Source organism: Anguilla rostrata, chromosome 2, assembly GCF_018555375.3.
Source record: "Anguilla rostrata isolate EN2019 chromosome 2, ASM1855537v3, whole genome shotgun sequence".
NCBI lineage: Eukaryota > Metazoa > Chordata > Actinopteri > Anguilliformes > Anguillidae > Anguilla > Anguilla rostrata.
In genome coordinates this window covers 26,516,751-26,532,624 of record NC_057934.1, presented here as the reverse complement: position 1 = coordinate 26,532,624, position 15,874 = coordinate 26,516,751, and the positions used below count along the sequence as shown (strand labels likewise).

General features: G+C 39.2%; 1 protein-coding gene across 2 annotated transcripts in view; it reads right to left on the bottom strand.

The window, feature by feature from the left end:
* The window catches only part of LOC135247692 (angiotensin-converting enzyme-like), a 108,167-nt gene that overhangs the window by 83,097 nt on the left and 9,196 nt on the right, over positions 1–15,874 (bottom strand). For both annotated transcript variants that reach the window (XM_064321440.1, XM_064321441.1), the window contains exons 2-3: positions 9,714–9,884; positions 9,058–9,151 (exon numbers count right to left, since the gene is read on the bottom strand). In XM_064321440.1, coding sequence (XP_064177510.1) covers positions 9,058–9,151; positions 9,714–9,884 — 265 coding nt within the window. The remainder of the gene's footprint in view (positions 1–9,057; positions 9,152–9,713; positions 9,885–15,874) is intronic.

The following is a 15,874-nucleotide window of genomic DNA, read 5'->3' as shown; positions in this document are numbered from 1 at the left end:
CCTGTGTTACACCTGTAGCCAAAGCACAGGAAGCTTTGTATCGTGCCAGCCTCCGTGTAGTGAAAGCCGGTAAGCCACACACAATTGGCGAGCAACTGTGTCTACCATTAGCCAAAGTGATGACATGCATCATGTGTGGGGAGAAGGCTGCCAAACAGTTAAACTTGTAAAATAGGAGCCATGGCAGATGACGTTAAAAACACACTGATTGAGCGCATTAAAAGTAGTCGCTATTATTCCATCCAGCTAGACGAGACTACTGATGTTGCAGATTTAGCCAATTTGCTTGTTTATGTCAGAATATGATGGTGCAGCTCAGGAGGACTTTCTGTTCTGTCAATCACTGCAGACTAGAACTACAGTCGAGCACATATTCCAGCTCCTGAACGTGTTTGTCCAAGAGAATGGGCTCGATTGGAAAATGTGTGTTGGAGTCTGCACAGACAGCGCCAGGGCTATGACCAGTCACCACAGCGGAGGAGCAGCTTGAATTCGCGAGTTAGCACCCGAGATGCGATGGACTCACTGCAGCATCCATCGCGAGGCCCTGGCGGTGAATAAGATGCCCGAAGAACTGAAGTCTGTGCTGGACTCGGCTGTGAAAGCTGTGAACTTCAGTAAGGCCCGACCAATGCATTCTCGCCTATTCCATGTGCTCTGCGATGAGATGGGGAGCGAGCCTGTCCAACTCTTGCTTGGGACTACAGGGACTCTCCATCAATGTTTTTGATGTGCAGGACTAACACTGCAACATGGGGGAGTCACGTGAATTCCCTGCTTAGCAACCGAATGCAGCTATCGCCAAGTGAACATCATATTCAGACAGTGTACCGACAGCTATTACCTAGCTAGCTACTTATCATACTATCAGATATCATAGTTCATTCATTGACAAGTATCTAGCTAACATTGGCGTTAGCTGGCATATTGATAGGTAACGTTACAAATATAAGATTACCGTTACCGTTCTTTCCAACTGCTGTGAGTCACTTACTTTAGCTGACATTGTCATAAAAGTTTTCCCTACTATGAAAACTGCCTGGCTTGTTTACATTTTGGACAGATGCTAGTGGGTAAATCTATCGCTGTTTCCATTGCAGAACTTTCGACACAAGCAAAATCGGAAGCGCTATCCTAAAATTTCTTCTAACCATTTTTATTTCTATAAGGGTTATGGGAAGTGAAGTCTACAGTGTGATCGGCTTCAGCAATCACCTCTAATTGTTGACTACATATCCCATTTGTGCTTTCGTAAGCTGAAACTTTTCGTGGCCATGGGAGTAAATCAATGCTACTGTGTGAAGAGGGGAGTCAATAATTCACGTTATGTTTACAGGCATTACAGACCTTTCCGCATAATTTTTAACTAATCTTTTATTGCTGATTGTATGAAAGCTCTGCATGGGAGAGGGATCAGTTATGGTTGGGGGGGGGGGCAATTTGATTCTTTACACACATGGAGGGGGACACGTCCCACCCGGTTCCTACGCCAATGCAAATGTCTCATTTGGTACTCTCACGCCGATTTTGATCCGGGCTGCAAAAACGATGGAATGACATTCTGAAACAGCTGTTGTACCCATAGACATATATATGTTTATGGTTGTACCTGTTGTGACATGCTTGAAGTTTCGTTGCGGCGTCCATTCCTATGCCGACGCTCCCAGCCCTGCTGCATTCTGCGGCGATAAAGATTCTAAGACAACTCCGCAATTTCTCTGGTTTAACGGGTTATTTTCCAGCCGGTGCAATGGTATTAGTAAACGGCTACACGTGTCATCTAACTTGCAAGTAGTTGGCGATCTCCCTGAATATGAATTAAATGTTTTTAACAGAAAATAACAATTATAAATGTGATTTTATCCACGGAAACAGCTATACAAAAATGCTGGCTAGCTAGCTGGCTAATCACTAAACCAAGCTTGCAAAACGTGCAAACTCAACTGTGAAACTATACAAGACTATTAATATAACTAGAAAGAAAAAAGGTATTAACAGTTTTAATTGGATTTCTGATAGCAGCTAGCTACAAACAGGTTTTACAGTTCACTTAATCATGTCTGTACCGCATGTGTGAAGAAGTGGCGTGGTTTCACGATAATTTAAAGGAGCAGCACTGACTAAGCACACCCACGCCTTCAAAATGGCCAATAGGAAAGCAGTGCATTTTTTGATGACCAATGACAAAATTACAGAAAACTATGGACCCTAAAAAATAGCTATAACGGTGATTTTTTCAGAGTTTTCATTGGATGGGCAGATGATTCCTCTGGGTGGGCAAGGCTTATCTCTGGGTGGGCAATGCCCACCCCAGCCCACCCGTAGACACGCCCCTGGTGTGTGTGTTTGAATGAAATACAGTTGTTATTCTTAATGTTCTCACTTGCTGTGTGTGTGTGTGTGTGTGTGTGTGAGGGGCTGCCCCTTGCATTGTATGAGAGTTGTGTGTAAGAGTTTAAGTGCCAGTTCTAGTGCTACCCCTGTGTACAGCGTGGCTATGGCTGACAACAGTCAACAATAAATAATTTTCTTATTAGGAATATATTAGCCTCCTGCGTGAACTATGCATAGCTGAATAGGATAGGCCTACGCTACTATATTTTAACGTCGGTCATAATGGTGGTACTTGGACAGCCAAATATTTTCTGAGGTGGTACGCAGTTTGAGAACCACTGCTATAGACATTGCCTGGTGCAGAGTATCTTTGGTGATGTTCTGCCAGGCATGTACTGCAGCCAACTTCAGCTTGTTTTAGGGGCCATTTGCCATAAGATTTTTCTTCAGCATATGAAACACATGTTCAATTGGATTCAGATGGGCCAGTCAAGAATTTTCCAATTTTTGACTATTGAACTCCTTTGTTGTTTTAGCAGTATTTTTGGGATCATTATCTTGCTGTAAGATGAAGCACCGTCTAATGAGTTTGGAGGTATTTGGTTGAATTGAGCGTAAAATGCTTCTGTGCACTTTAGCATTCATGCTGCTGCTGCTATCAGCAGTTACATCATCAAAGAAGTCAAGTTAGCCAGTACCTGTGGCAGCCGTACATGCCCAAACCACAACACCCTCACCAAAATGTTGCTTTGGGGGGTGCTTTTGGTGATGGGCAGTTTCTTTTGGCCTCTACACTCTGCTCTTCACTCTGATACAAGTCAACCGTAGGCTCATCTGTCCACAAAACCTTTTTCCAAAACTCTGATGGCTCTTCTAGGTACTTCTTAGCAAACAGTAACCTTGTCGTCCTGTTTTTGCAGCTAACTAGTGTTGTGCATCTTGCAGTGCAACCTTTGTCATTCTGCTTGTGAAGTCTTCCGTGAACAGTAGTCACTGACACATCCATGTCTGCCTCCTGAATAGTGTTTCTGATCTGTTGGATGGGTGTGTGGGGTTTTTTCTTCATTATGATGAGAATTCTGTGGTCATCAACTGTAGAGCTCTTCCTTAGCCTACCAGGCCCTCCGCAGTCCCTCCTCACCAGTGCTCTCTTTCTTATTAATGATGTTCCAAGCAGTTGATTGGTAAGCCTAGAGTTTGGCCAATGTCTCTGACTGTATTTTTTCCCTTATTTATCAGCCTCTATGTATACAAATGCTGTAATATCTACATGGTGAAACCAAAATCTATAAAGATTCCCTTAAAAAGCAGATAATGTGCACTTCACCCACATGTAAATTATTTTAAATCTTTGTCTAAAACATTATGGAGTTCACTGTATTTTGAAACACACGTGTGCTTATCATTGCTGTTCATGGAAGGACCTAACACGCTCATGAAGGATCCAAAAGAATAATCATTACATTACCCATCGTTCTTTCCATAAAAAACAACAGTAAGCAGATGTGAGTCAACACATAGTCAACAGTGTAGTTTGGCCTACAGTTCAGTTCACAGTGTGAAGGTATTGAATATATTGATATATTCAATATATCAATATATATATTCACAGTTAAAAAATTTCAAATAGATTAATTTCACAGTTCAAAAATTAAAATCAGTCAAGTTCAATGTGTAAAAATTTTTTGACCCCTATTTTTGACCCTTTGTCTGTCTTTAAAATGCTGCCAGTTCGGCCAGATCTGTCTTGAAAAAGAGATACTTGATCTCAAGAGGTAAAATAAAGGATATATAAAATAAATAATTAGTCAGGTGATTGCAACAATCCCCCACAGGGATTAATGAATCATTGTGAGGCAGGTGCCCAAGGTAAACTGGTTTCCGTAGTTATTACACATAATTGGAGCATGTGAATCGCTTCAAGGGAGGATTCCAGTAGCAGGGGAAGCACAGTGAATACCAAAAATAGTAATTACAATCCTTCTGTAATAAATGGGCAAACCCAGAACGCTGTACATTGTGTACAGCAACAGTGAGAGGGTACAGGTACTTGACATAAAATAAGTGCATAATTGAGTTATTTGTGAGGTACGTTGTGCAGTGAAAGTGAGAATAAATAGGATTTTAAACTGTAAACTGTATTTTAAGTGTGTTTCATATGAAACATTCACAGCTGAGTGTGACCTCAGTCCACTCAGTATTTATCTTGGCATAGTTTGAAAGGAAATTATTTTCTATGGGGATCAGATCTGTACAAACATGTTAAGACAAAATTGCTTGCTATCACTCAGGTTACATAAACCTCTATATGCAAGTTGGAATTGAAACAGGGTGGGCAACAGGTTTTGATGACATAAAGGAGAAAATGGTTTTCTTTGTCAAACCCTACAGTATGTGAGCTGGATTAGTTTCACAAAGGGAGGTTATGTATTTTAAGTGATTACTGACAGGATGCATGACTTTAATCCAGTAAGAATCTGCAATGTCTGGTTTTTACAAGTCAGGAATGTAAAAACACCAGACTGAATTACCATCTGTGTTTTGTCAAAATCAAAGTTCTTGCAGAAAGAGCAATTCAGTTGAAATGGACTCTGCTGTAATGTAATTGCATATGGAAAGTGTTTGTTTTGGTTTTTGGCAGCCAGTAATCAGATTTTAACTAGCCACTTCTTTTCTCATGGACATTTACATTCGGGCTATCTGTGGTAATTTCAGAGGATTTGCCAATATAGTAAATCCCATACAAATAGACCAGGTATCTTGAAAATGTAATTACAGCACATCCCACAGTAAAATGAATTCAGCTCAAAGTTCTATTCACATGAGCCTAGTTTAACCCCAGGACATCCTGTATTGCTATTTTTATGCATTATGTGGGTAATTGCAGCGGATCATTCATATGGTACAAACCAATCCCTACCTTTTCATCCCTGTCACAGAAATAGTTTATCACATGTTTGGTGTCTGTCTGTATCTCCACACCCTGGAACAGGAACCGCACTATGTGTGTATGCGACTTGACCACGGCTTATTATAATTGTTTAGAAGCTGGTTATCAGGCACTCTACCAACTGTCATTGATACTCATTTATTCTTCCCTCCTGTGTTTTTGGTAAAGTTGTATACATTTTTGGAGCACCAGTCACTTGTGCGAGGGCTGGAACACAACTAATACTGGTTGGTTAAAGTGGGGGTGGATGATTAAGTGCAGTTAACAGAGACTTTTCTGTTCTATAATATAGATAGGGATGTGATTTGTCCTGCTTTATATCAGGCATTGCTGCATTTTGGACACAACATGCACATTCATTTCTAATGGAGGTTCATACACCATAAGCCTATAGCAAGAAATCTGACCAAATGCAGTTACACTCGCAATCCATCTTACGTATTTGTGATATTTTCAACTTCTGGCTTTGATCATTTTTCCTTCTGTAAATTGATCTGCATGCTGGGTTGGTTGAGTGTATGTTATTAAAACACTCATTGTTCCAACAGTCTTCCACTGAACTGTGCCTTTTTTTTGTGAAATGAAAAAAAGATATGCAAGACCTGATGTGCGACAAAAATAGCAAAAATCCGAGGACCCCCCCAAAATGGGGAGAATAGGCCTAGACCTCTCAGTGTAAAAATATCCCCTCATTATGTTTATTTGTTGTAATTTAGTTGTGATAGTATAAAAACTTTTTGCAACATTAAAAAAAATATATAGTTTTAATCAAATATCTTATTTGCAACATATTACATACAGCTAAGCATTAAGTTATTAACTGTAAACTTAAAGTACACAGCATGACCAAATATATCCGGATACCCCTTGGTCCGGGGCTGTTTTTCATGGTTTGGCTAGGCCCTTTAGTTCCACTGAAGGCAAATCTTATGCTGCAGCATACAACCACATTCCAGATAATTCTGTGCTTCCCCAAGAGTTTAGGGAATGCCCTTTCTTGTTTCAGCATGATAATGCCACCAGGCACTAGGGGTGTGCAGAGACGTCATTATCTGTATCTGTATCTGTTCAACCAACAAAATTATCTGTATCTGTGTCTGTATTAGGATAGAAGACAGGAAGTGGGCATGGTTTATACCGGAAGTCAAGTTAAATCCCCCCCCCCCTTTAACTGGGGGGACATCAGAACAATCAGAAACTGAAAAAATATATAAATGGAAAGATTCTGTATGGCATCGGAAATAGAAACTATTTACAGTAAAGATATATAGAAAAATGTCCTTCAGTTGAAGGGAATAATCTTAAATACCAATGATGCTGCGTTAGCGTTTCTTGATGTGTTAAAGGAGTACCATGGTGATTTTCACACTTTCTTGGTTTTATGTGCTATTTGCACAAGAGGCATTGAAGAAACACAATGAGTGAAGTATTAAATATGTCCGTTCTGTATTTTTGGAGAAATATGCGTTTTAAATTTATCGTTCTATTTTCAACCGGTTGAGAAAGTTGTCAACTTGATGCGTCACGAACACAGTAACCACTCCCCATTCCACGCCCCGTAAACCCATGGATAACTCGAGACCCATAGTTTGTGCCGCTGGCTTACGGGCAAGACAATGCAAATATTTGACTAACGTTAGGTTCACTTAAGTTATAGTGCCTTTTAAGGACTATTAGATTATTTCTGGTTATATTCATTTAGCTAGCTAGGTAGTTTGCTTTCATAAGGCAATGTTATCGATAATGTTAGCTAGCTAGTTTGCTATTATGAGGACGTTATAGTTGTGCTTTTATCTTAACTTGGCTAGCTAGATAGTAAAAATTATAATTGGATATAAGTCAATGTCCCTACCTTAGCTATCTATCGATACTTGATATACTACTAAATTAGCTAGCTTGTGAAAAGTCTCCCAAAAAGAGCGCTTATCATGGGGGTAGCTATGGTAACGGGGCACGGTCTGTCAATCATAGCTAACTGACAGTTCTCATTACCACGCCCAGGCGGTTCGGGTGAACTTTTATAGTGGGAAATTTAGGCTTAGAAAAATAGGTTTTAAAGTACATTGAAATGACTGAATAATAAAAAAATTATGCACATTTGTTTCGTGACAAGTGTCACGTTCAACCACCATGGTACTCCTTTAAGAGTTCACTATGGAAACATGAATGGACCACTTTACAACAGTAATTAGCCTACATAACAGTAATACATGAACTTTTTTGCCTGTTTTATTTTTTTCCCCTACTGAACTAAGTTTGGATAGACTGATGTCCTCATATTTTCCCTTGGGGGCAACTGTTAGCCTACCATGAAAATCTGGACTGGATTTCGTATTCATTTGATAGCCAAGACCTATGGCTGATACATACAGCATGTTACATCTTAAACGGGTGAATATTGACTGAAATACAAGGTAAAACGTTTTATAAAATATTTAGACTGGATTTTTTTTAATGGAGGAAATTAACAAATACAGCTGAAACTACAGGTTCTAAGCTGCTTCATTTTGATGTATAGGTTGCGGGGGTTTGAAAAAAATCCAGCTGCCACACCAGGCTTTTGTCTCGCTAGCTCCCACACCTGACGTCTCCTCCTCCTCGATGCGAGAGTTTCCCTGAGTGATAGCCGTGAATGGTCAGCTCTCAGCCCGCTGCCTGCTGTGCGCTGCCTCGGTGGGGGCGACTACATAATATAGCGATCACTTTTCAATAATGTGTAGTAAATTAAACGACTGGTTAGTTAAATAAAAGTCCTATGTTGCAAACAGAATGGGCAATTTTATCTTGTGGCCATCCACAATGATATGAATCGATTTGAAGAAACATAATGGCTGACGCACATAACTTATTCATTAAATGTTTTGCACCGCAGTGGCTCAAAGTTTGTTGGTGTGTGTACCGGAGTTCCAGATACAGCTAGCAGCCGTGTATGAAATGTTGGATGTCAGGTGTCCACATACTATTGGCCATGTAGTTTATGTTGGAAGCATTATCTTTGAGTTGTACACCTGTCATTTCTATAACTACAAAGCCCACAATTATTGATCCCCATGCCAAAGTAAATCATCAAAGTAAATCATCATCATTACATGATTGCAATGAATTAATTTTGTGTGATTTTATGTGCTGAATTATTTTCAATAGCACATGATCAAGCAATTTGTATCAAAGTGTTGATAATTCAGTTGCTGAATAGCATGTCAGAGGAGTGAGAGACCAATTCACACCTGTTGTACCAGCACTTGTTACCTGCTGTCTGGTGGAGTTTTAGAGAAAAATGGCACAAACTACCAGTATTTCTTTAATAAGTCGATTTTTTAGCATTCCAAAGATACTGTTATTTCAAGCCAAAACATATTGGAAAGGTCCTGGAAGGAGGGGGATATTGCATTTGTGGTGTGTGAGTAATTTAAATTTTAAAGTCCAAATGCCTGATGGCATTGGCTCTGGCCTTTAGTGTTAATTTTCCATTTGTGTCTTCCATGTTCCAAAGAGCTGCCTCTCAAAGTCTTTCTCTAAAGGCTTTTGTAAATTGGTCATTTTCCTGTTATTTTTCTTTTCAATGTTCATTTTTCTACATAGTTATCCTGATGTAAAGAGGTACAAACCTCAATCGACATCGTCTAGTAAATTTGTAACCTTGAACATCTCTGAAGTTACATCATTGCATATACAGCTGTAGAAATGTTTAAATATGAAACTATCACAGCCAGATGAATCCTTATACAGCTGAACATACAAGAAAGGACTACTCCAGAATGAAAGATACTCACCAGGCTCAAGAGACCAGCAATTCTCAGTCACACCCGGAGGACATACTTTGGCAGTAGAGTAGATACTGTCCATTTTGCTAAGAATGGCATTGTACTGAAATTGAGCACAAATTACTTATTATACATAATTTAAAATCACATGCATTACCCCACATTTAAATCAATAAATCAAAATAATAGCATTCATTATGAACATTCCTTCACGGTTTGCTTTCAAGCTACCTGCCATTGGTTAACTGGCCACAATCAAACCCTCATTTGTAGGTCAATATACAGAGTTAGTGTCCAATATAAGGCAGTGCAACAAATATACAGACAATATAAAGACTGGGACAGTATATAAATTTGGTGGGTGGATGTATGCTATTTAGCTCAACATACCATATATAGATTCTGGTCCGTATATAGTACAAAGACATATCAGTATACTGAGACTGTGGATAAGTAGGCAGAATAGAGACCAGTGGTGAGTAAACTGTACATGCAACAGGGAAGTGCATAGAGACTGTGAATAAATAGACAGTACATACTGTGGGATTGTGAGTCAGTAGATAGTATGTTACCAATCAGTTTAATAAATGTGGGTAACTTGATGGATGTACAGAGTCAACTGATGTGTCATATAACACCTGAGAGCAGGTATGGAATATATATACCGTCTCTCGTTCCTGCTGGGGTAAGTTTGCTGCTCCAAGAACATTGATCTTCTTGATTAGGTTATTCAACATGGGGTTAGTGAAATTGTCCATCAAAGCATCACTGAAGAGCTCCTTAGCTTTCTTTCCCCAGGCCTCTGTGAAGGTCTGCTCATCCAGCGAAGCTGCAATCTACAAAGAAAGGTAGAAACAATTACACATCAAGAGACACATCCCAAAAAATGTTTATTTAGAAAATGAAGTATGTTTTCATTTTTAGAGGAGGCCAAAGGCAGAATTTAAAGTGGTCTCAAGAAAAGAGCCCAAGTGGAGCACACCCAAGAAAGCATTTCCCTCCCAAGACATATTTGTTTTGGATTCAAATACTTTTCTGTGCTCTATGGATCTTGCCCGGTGTAATTGAGCCTGCCAATCTGAATAAATTTAGCATTGGGATGACAGGTATGCCGTCCAGGTATGCCAAGTTATGCCCTATATACCTATACAGTGCCAAGATTTTGGCACTTTTCAGGGTTTCCGACAGAAATAACCACAATGACCACAGACTCTCAGCCCTTAAAAACATTCATTTCTGTACCTTCTGACCTCATGGCAACAGACAAAATTCACAAACAACTTCACATGTCCACACAATTAAGCTCTAAATTTAGGAGATTTCACACTTTTTCCCTCCTTTTTCCTTCCAATTACATCATCACAAATGCTCCAGGCCCACACAAAAAATCTCCCCATTAGACATTTAGCTACATCAGCCAATAAAAACTTCAGATACACGCGCAAAATGGACATATATTTTAACTTTGTGGCCACAGCAGCTAGACTACTTCACTGGGTAGCACATTTGCCTATGGGACGAGTGACAGGCACGGGTTGAAATCCCGCCCCCCCCCCGGACTCAGGAAAATCTTTAACTCGTTACACTGACTTGATTGCTAATGAATAATTGCCTAAAAAATATAAATATTGCTTTGCAGGAAACTCATTTATATTTCTGAAATCCAAATAATATACAACCAGAATAGACCATTTGGTTCTCGGCATTTTGAGTTTAACATTAGCTACCGTGCTAATGAGTCGACAGACCGAGTATACAAATCTAGTACAGATGGCTCCGAAATTAAGCACCAAAATAAATGGTAAATGGACTGCATTTATATAGCGCTTTTATCCAAAGCGCTTTTACAATTGATGCCTCTCATTCGCCAGAGCAGTTAGGGGTTAGGTGTCTTGCTCAAGGACACTTCGACATGCCCAGGGTGGGGTTTGAACCGGCAACCCTCCGACTGCCAGACAATCGGTCTTACCTCCTGAGCCATGTCGCCCCAAAATCTGCATTGCAGTTCGGTCTGGTAGGTAACGTTACTGGTAGTATGGAAACCCGCTCATGACTTCTTCACAGGAGGTATATCGATTTTGAGAATGGTCAAATTGACAGCTGTACCGTTTGTACTGTTAACTACTTTTTAAGTTGGCTACTCTAGCTAGCCTGCGAAGCCACATTTCTAAATTAATATTAATTACCCCTATAGATGCTCTTCTGACCTACAAACAATTAGTAGGCCTGTTGTGTACACAATACCTCATTAAAACACTTTTAAAACACATTTAAAAATATGACTTTTATTTATTTGTCATTCATGGCAAAGGAAAAATGGGTGACTCCATGCCTATGTGTTTCTTTCAGCTAAAAAGTATGTTTGTTTGCACGTATTTATGTGTAAACTTCTCTCTCATAGCCGAGAATTATACGTATTACTATTATCACTTATAATAAACACAATACAAAAAGAAATGATATCTGAAGAAAAAAAATACTCACACAGGAAACATTGTGTAGCATTGATTTGGAATACAGCTTGTTTAATTTGTGTGAGCTAATATTGTTTCTTGTAACTTGGTCTAATTTTGCTATGCATACTTTAATCACAAACCTAGATTTTGCAAGTTTGAATTAATGACTTATAGACAGTGCTTTGTATGTGTGACTAACTAACATTCATTTTTGTATGTTGCAAATGTGTTTCTTTTCAGATCTTATTTACCATGGCTGCAGTTAATGACACAATAATCAAATGGGTCTGCCTACTAATTGCACCTGTGGAGCAGAGCTTAAAAGACACAGTTCAGGGGTATAATCTGTCTAAAATGGCATCAAAAAGGTCAGAAAGAAAATGAAAATCAAATTTCATTGATGTACTGATTAATGAAGTAACAAGATACCAAAACATTTCACAAGGCTGCAATTTGACTCCAGCTGAGTCCAAATTTGGGCATCTATTAATCATAAAATCCATGCAGTAAGTGACTAAATGAACTTTAATAAAAAATACAAATGAAAGAAAAGGTTGCATATAATAAAAACCTATGCCACCCCAGGTGCAGGTGAAGAAGTTGACACGAATGAAGCAACTCGTCCAACAGCCAGTATTCTCAGAGTAGATGGAAGGTGTGGACAACTGATGTCTTCATAGAATCTGAACTAGGCCTTGCTGTAGTGTAATGCAAACTGGGTGAGCTTTCTCCTAAATGTTTAAATAAAAATGGTGAAAATTTCCATAGTGTTTTAGCAGTTTATTATTATTATTATTATTATTATTATTATTATTATACAGGAAAACACCTCTACGAATTGTTGAATAGTAAGGACAAATAATTAAAATGTGTTTGTTGCAGGAGATATAAGCATATTACCTCATACAGTGATCAAATGGTGAAAAGTATAATCAGTCTCATAAAATTAATTATTAAATCATGATTATGAATTTCAACACTAAATATTAATATAATAACCAATGGTGTAACAACATGCGTAAGTGTGGGTCAGGGAACAAAAGCTCCTCTGTTGGAGTGAAATTATGAATCCAATTTTAGCATGTGCAGCTGAAACTAGCCTGGAAATCAGGGGAATGGCTGTGTCTAGCTAATTTCAGTGTACTTTTGGATTCTAAATATACAAGACCATATACTGAATGAGTATATGTTAGTGCATGAGCGATCACATGCATAGATCTTGGTTAAAAGCAAGGTGAACTGTAAGCTAATGTTAGTAATAGAGTATATACATTTGCTATGCAGGCTAGGTAGCTGAGGGTGCTAGACTGTAGCTAATCAACAAGAGATGTGATATAATCTAAACATAACATTATATACAATCAATAACATAATTCATTGAAATCAAAGAACAAAGAAGTTTCCTAAGCTAGTTGATGCCAGGATGTTTGTCAGTCTAACTGCGGGGAGTGCAGATGGTTCCATGTAGTGCTGGCTTGTCAAAGGGACTTGGGAATTGGCTCTAAATCTCCGTTGCGCTGTGAGTAGAAAAGCCGCTCTTCGTTCTGGTTCTCTTTTGTCCTGGAGCTTGCTTTACTTGCCATCACAGGAAAGTACATGGACTATGTGCGTTTAACTTGTTGCTATGTTGCAGAACAATAGCAAGTATAAAGTTAGTAAATTAACTTATTCCTTGATGGATCAGTTTCTTTAGCTTACTTGCAGTATAGCGAACACATTTACTTTGAGTTATAAACTGCCAGTTGTGGCTACAACACGAGAGAGCCAGTGCATCTCTCTGCGTGTCCCGTGACTGGCAGGCCTTAGCTTTCTTTAGGCCTGTGCCCTTAGAGAGTGCCTTGTGCACGTCTCTCCACTTGAGCAGCAAAGAGACATGGACAGACAGGGATGCATGTTTTACAGGTGTTAACAGGAAGTACCCAGTCCATGTGATCAGTCTGTCTGTGATCCCGTGATTGTGACGTGACGTCATTGAACCAAAATAGCGCCCAGTCCTTACATTATTATTATTGATTCTCATAGTGCTACCTATTAGCCTAAATCAGTGGTGTCAAACTCGTTGCCATGGAGGGCCGTGTGTATGCAGGTTTTCATTCCAGCCTCAGATCTTGATTATATAATTAGTTAAATTATTTGCTGAATTAGGGATGCAGGTTTGTGCACAATGGTGACCCGACGTCTATGGTGACCCGCATTGTCTAAATAAAAATTTTCTTATATTCTGTGCTTCAATGCAGTTAAACGCATATGGCTGAATGAGTAATTGGACTCAATTAAGGCAGCATTAATTGGTTGGAATGAAAACCTGCATACACACGGCCCTCCATGGCAACGAGTTTGACACCACTGATTTAGGCTAATAGGTAGCACTATGAGAATCAATAATAATAATGTAAGGACTGGGCGCTATTTTGGTTCAATGACGTCACGTCACAATCACGGGATCACAGACAGACTGATCACATGGACTGGGTACTTCCTGTTAACATTTGGCAAGTCAATTAGGGCATCTACTTTGTTCACATCAGAGGTAATTTTCAAACAATCGATTACAGACAGATTTATTTCAACTTTAATTCACTATATCAGAATTCTAGTGGGTCACAAGTTTACATACACCAAGCTGACTGTCTCTTTAAACAGTCTGGAAGATTCCAGAAATTGATATAATTATTTTTAGAAGCTTCTGATTGGCCAATTGTCATAATTAGGAGTTAACTGGGCACTTGTGGCTGTATTTAAGGGCCTACTTTTAGAGCCTCTGCCTTTTTGCCCTTGATACCATGAGAAAATCCAAGCAACTCAGCCAAGACCTCAGAAAAAAAATTGTGGACCTCCACAAGTCCGGTTCCTCCTTAGGAGCAATTTCCAAACAACTGAAGGTACCACAAGCATCTGTACAAACAATTGTATTCAAATATAAAAATCTTGAGACCACACAGACACTGCATCATTCAGGAAGGAGGCACAAATCAACTCCCAGGGCTGAACAAACTTCAGTCCGAAAGGTTCAACTGCACCCCAAGACTGGTGAAGGAGTTGGAGGCAGCAGGTACCAAAGTATCTACATCCACCATTAAGAGAATCCTATATCACCATGGCCTGAAAGGCAAGGAGGAAGCCCCTACATCAAGACCGGCATTAAAAAGCCAGAATGAAGTTTGCAGGTGATCACCAGGACGAAGACCTAGCCTTTTGGAGAAGTGTTCTCTGGTCAGATGAAAAAAAAAATTGAACTGTTTGGCCATGATGATCAGCGCTATGTATGGAGGAAAAAGGGTGAGACTTTTAATTCGAAGAACACTATCCCAACTGTGAAGCATGGGGGTGGCAGCATCATGTTGTGGGGGTGTTTTGCTGTAAAAGGGACTGGTGCACTTCAGAAAATAGATTAAATCATGAGGAAGGAGAATTATCTAGAAATACTGAAGCAACACCTCAAGACATCAGCTAGAGGAATAAAACCTGGCCGCAACTGGGTATTCCAGCAGAACACTGATCCTAAGCATACCTCCACTATATTTAAAAATGGCTTAAATACAACAAAGTGAAAGTATTGGAGTGTCCATCACAAAGGAGCAAGGAGGCCCACAAACCTAATTGAGTTACACCACTTCTGTCAGGAGGAGTGGGAATACATTCTGGCAAAGTATTGTGAGAAGCTTGTGGGAGGCTACCCTCAGAGTTTTATTCAAGTTAAGCAATTAAAAGGCAATGCCACCAAATACTTACAAAGTGTATGTAAACTTTTGACCCACTGAAAATCTGATTTAGTACATAAAAGCTGAAATAAATCAGACTCTTAGCTATTATTTTAAAATGACCTCTTATAAAGTAGATACGCTAATTGACTTAACACAGGAAATTTATGGTAACATGAAATGTGTGGAGTTGTGAAAAATTAAGTTTGAATGTCTTTAGCCTAGGTGCATATAAATATTTGGCCTCAACTGTCACACAAGACTTTTTCACAAGACTTGTCCCTATCTGAAAATATCTAGTTTAGGCCTGGATATGATATGGATTAGTTGGTAGGCCCTATTTTCGGCGGAAATAAATAATTTTTTTTCATAAGGGGCTCATTTATATGCTTTATAATGGACAAAAAGCATTTTATCCATTATGGAGAGCTTCTGGATATGATGCTGTACTCCTAGAAATTTTAGACCACTGTACTGATGGAAAGCTTGTAATTCCCACTTGAAAATGATGTAACAGTGAGTTTCTTTGAGTCTAAACAGTTGATTTGTAGTGAAATACGTAATTATGTTATGATTTACAGCAATGCATCATTTTGACATTTTGTATAGATTCTGGAGTCACTGGGTACACTGTTCAGTTTTTGCTTCATAGATCTTTAGTAGTTCTAC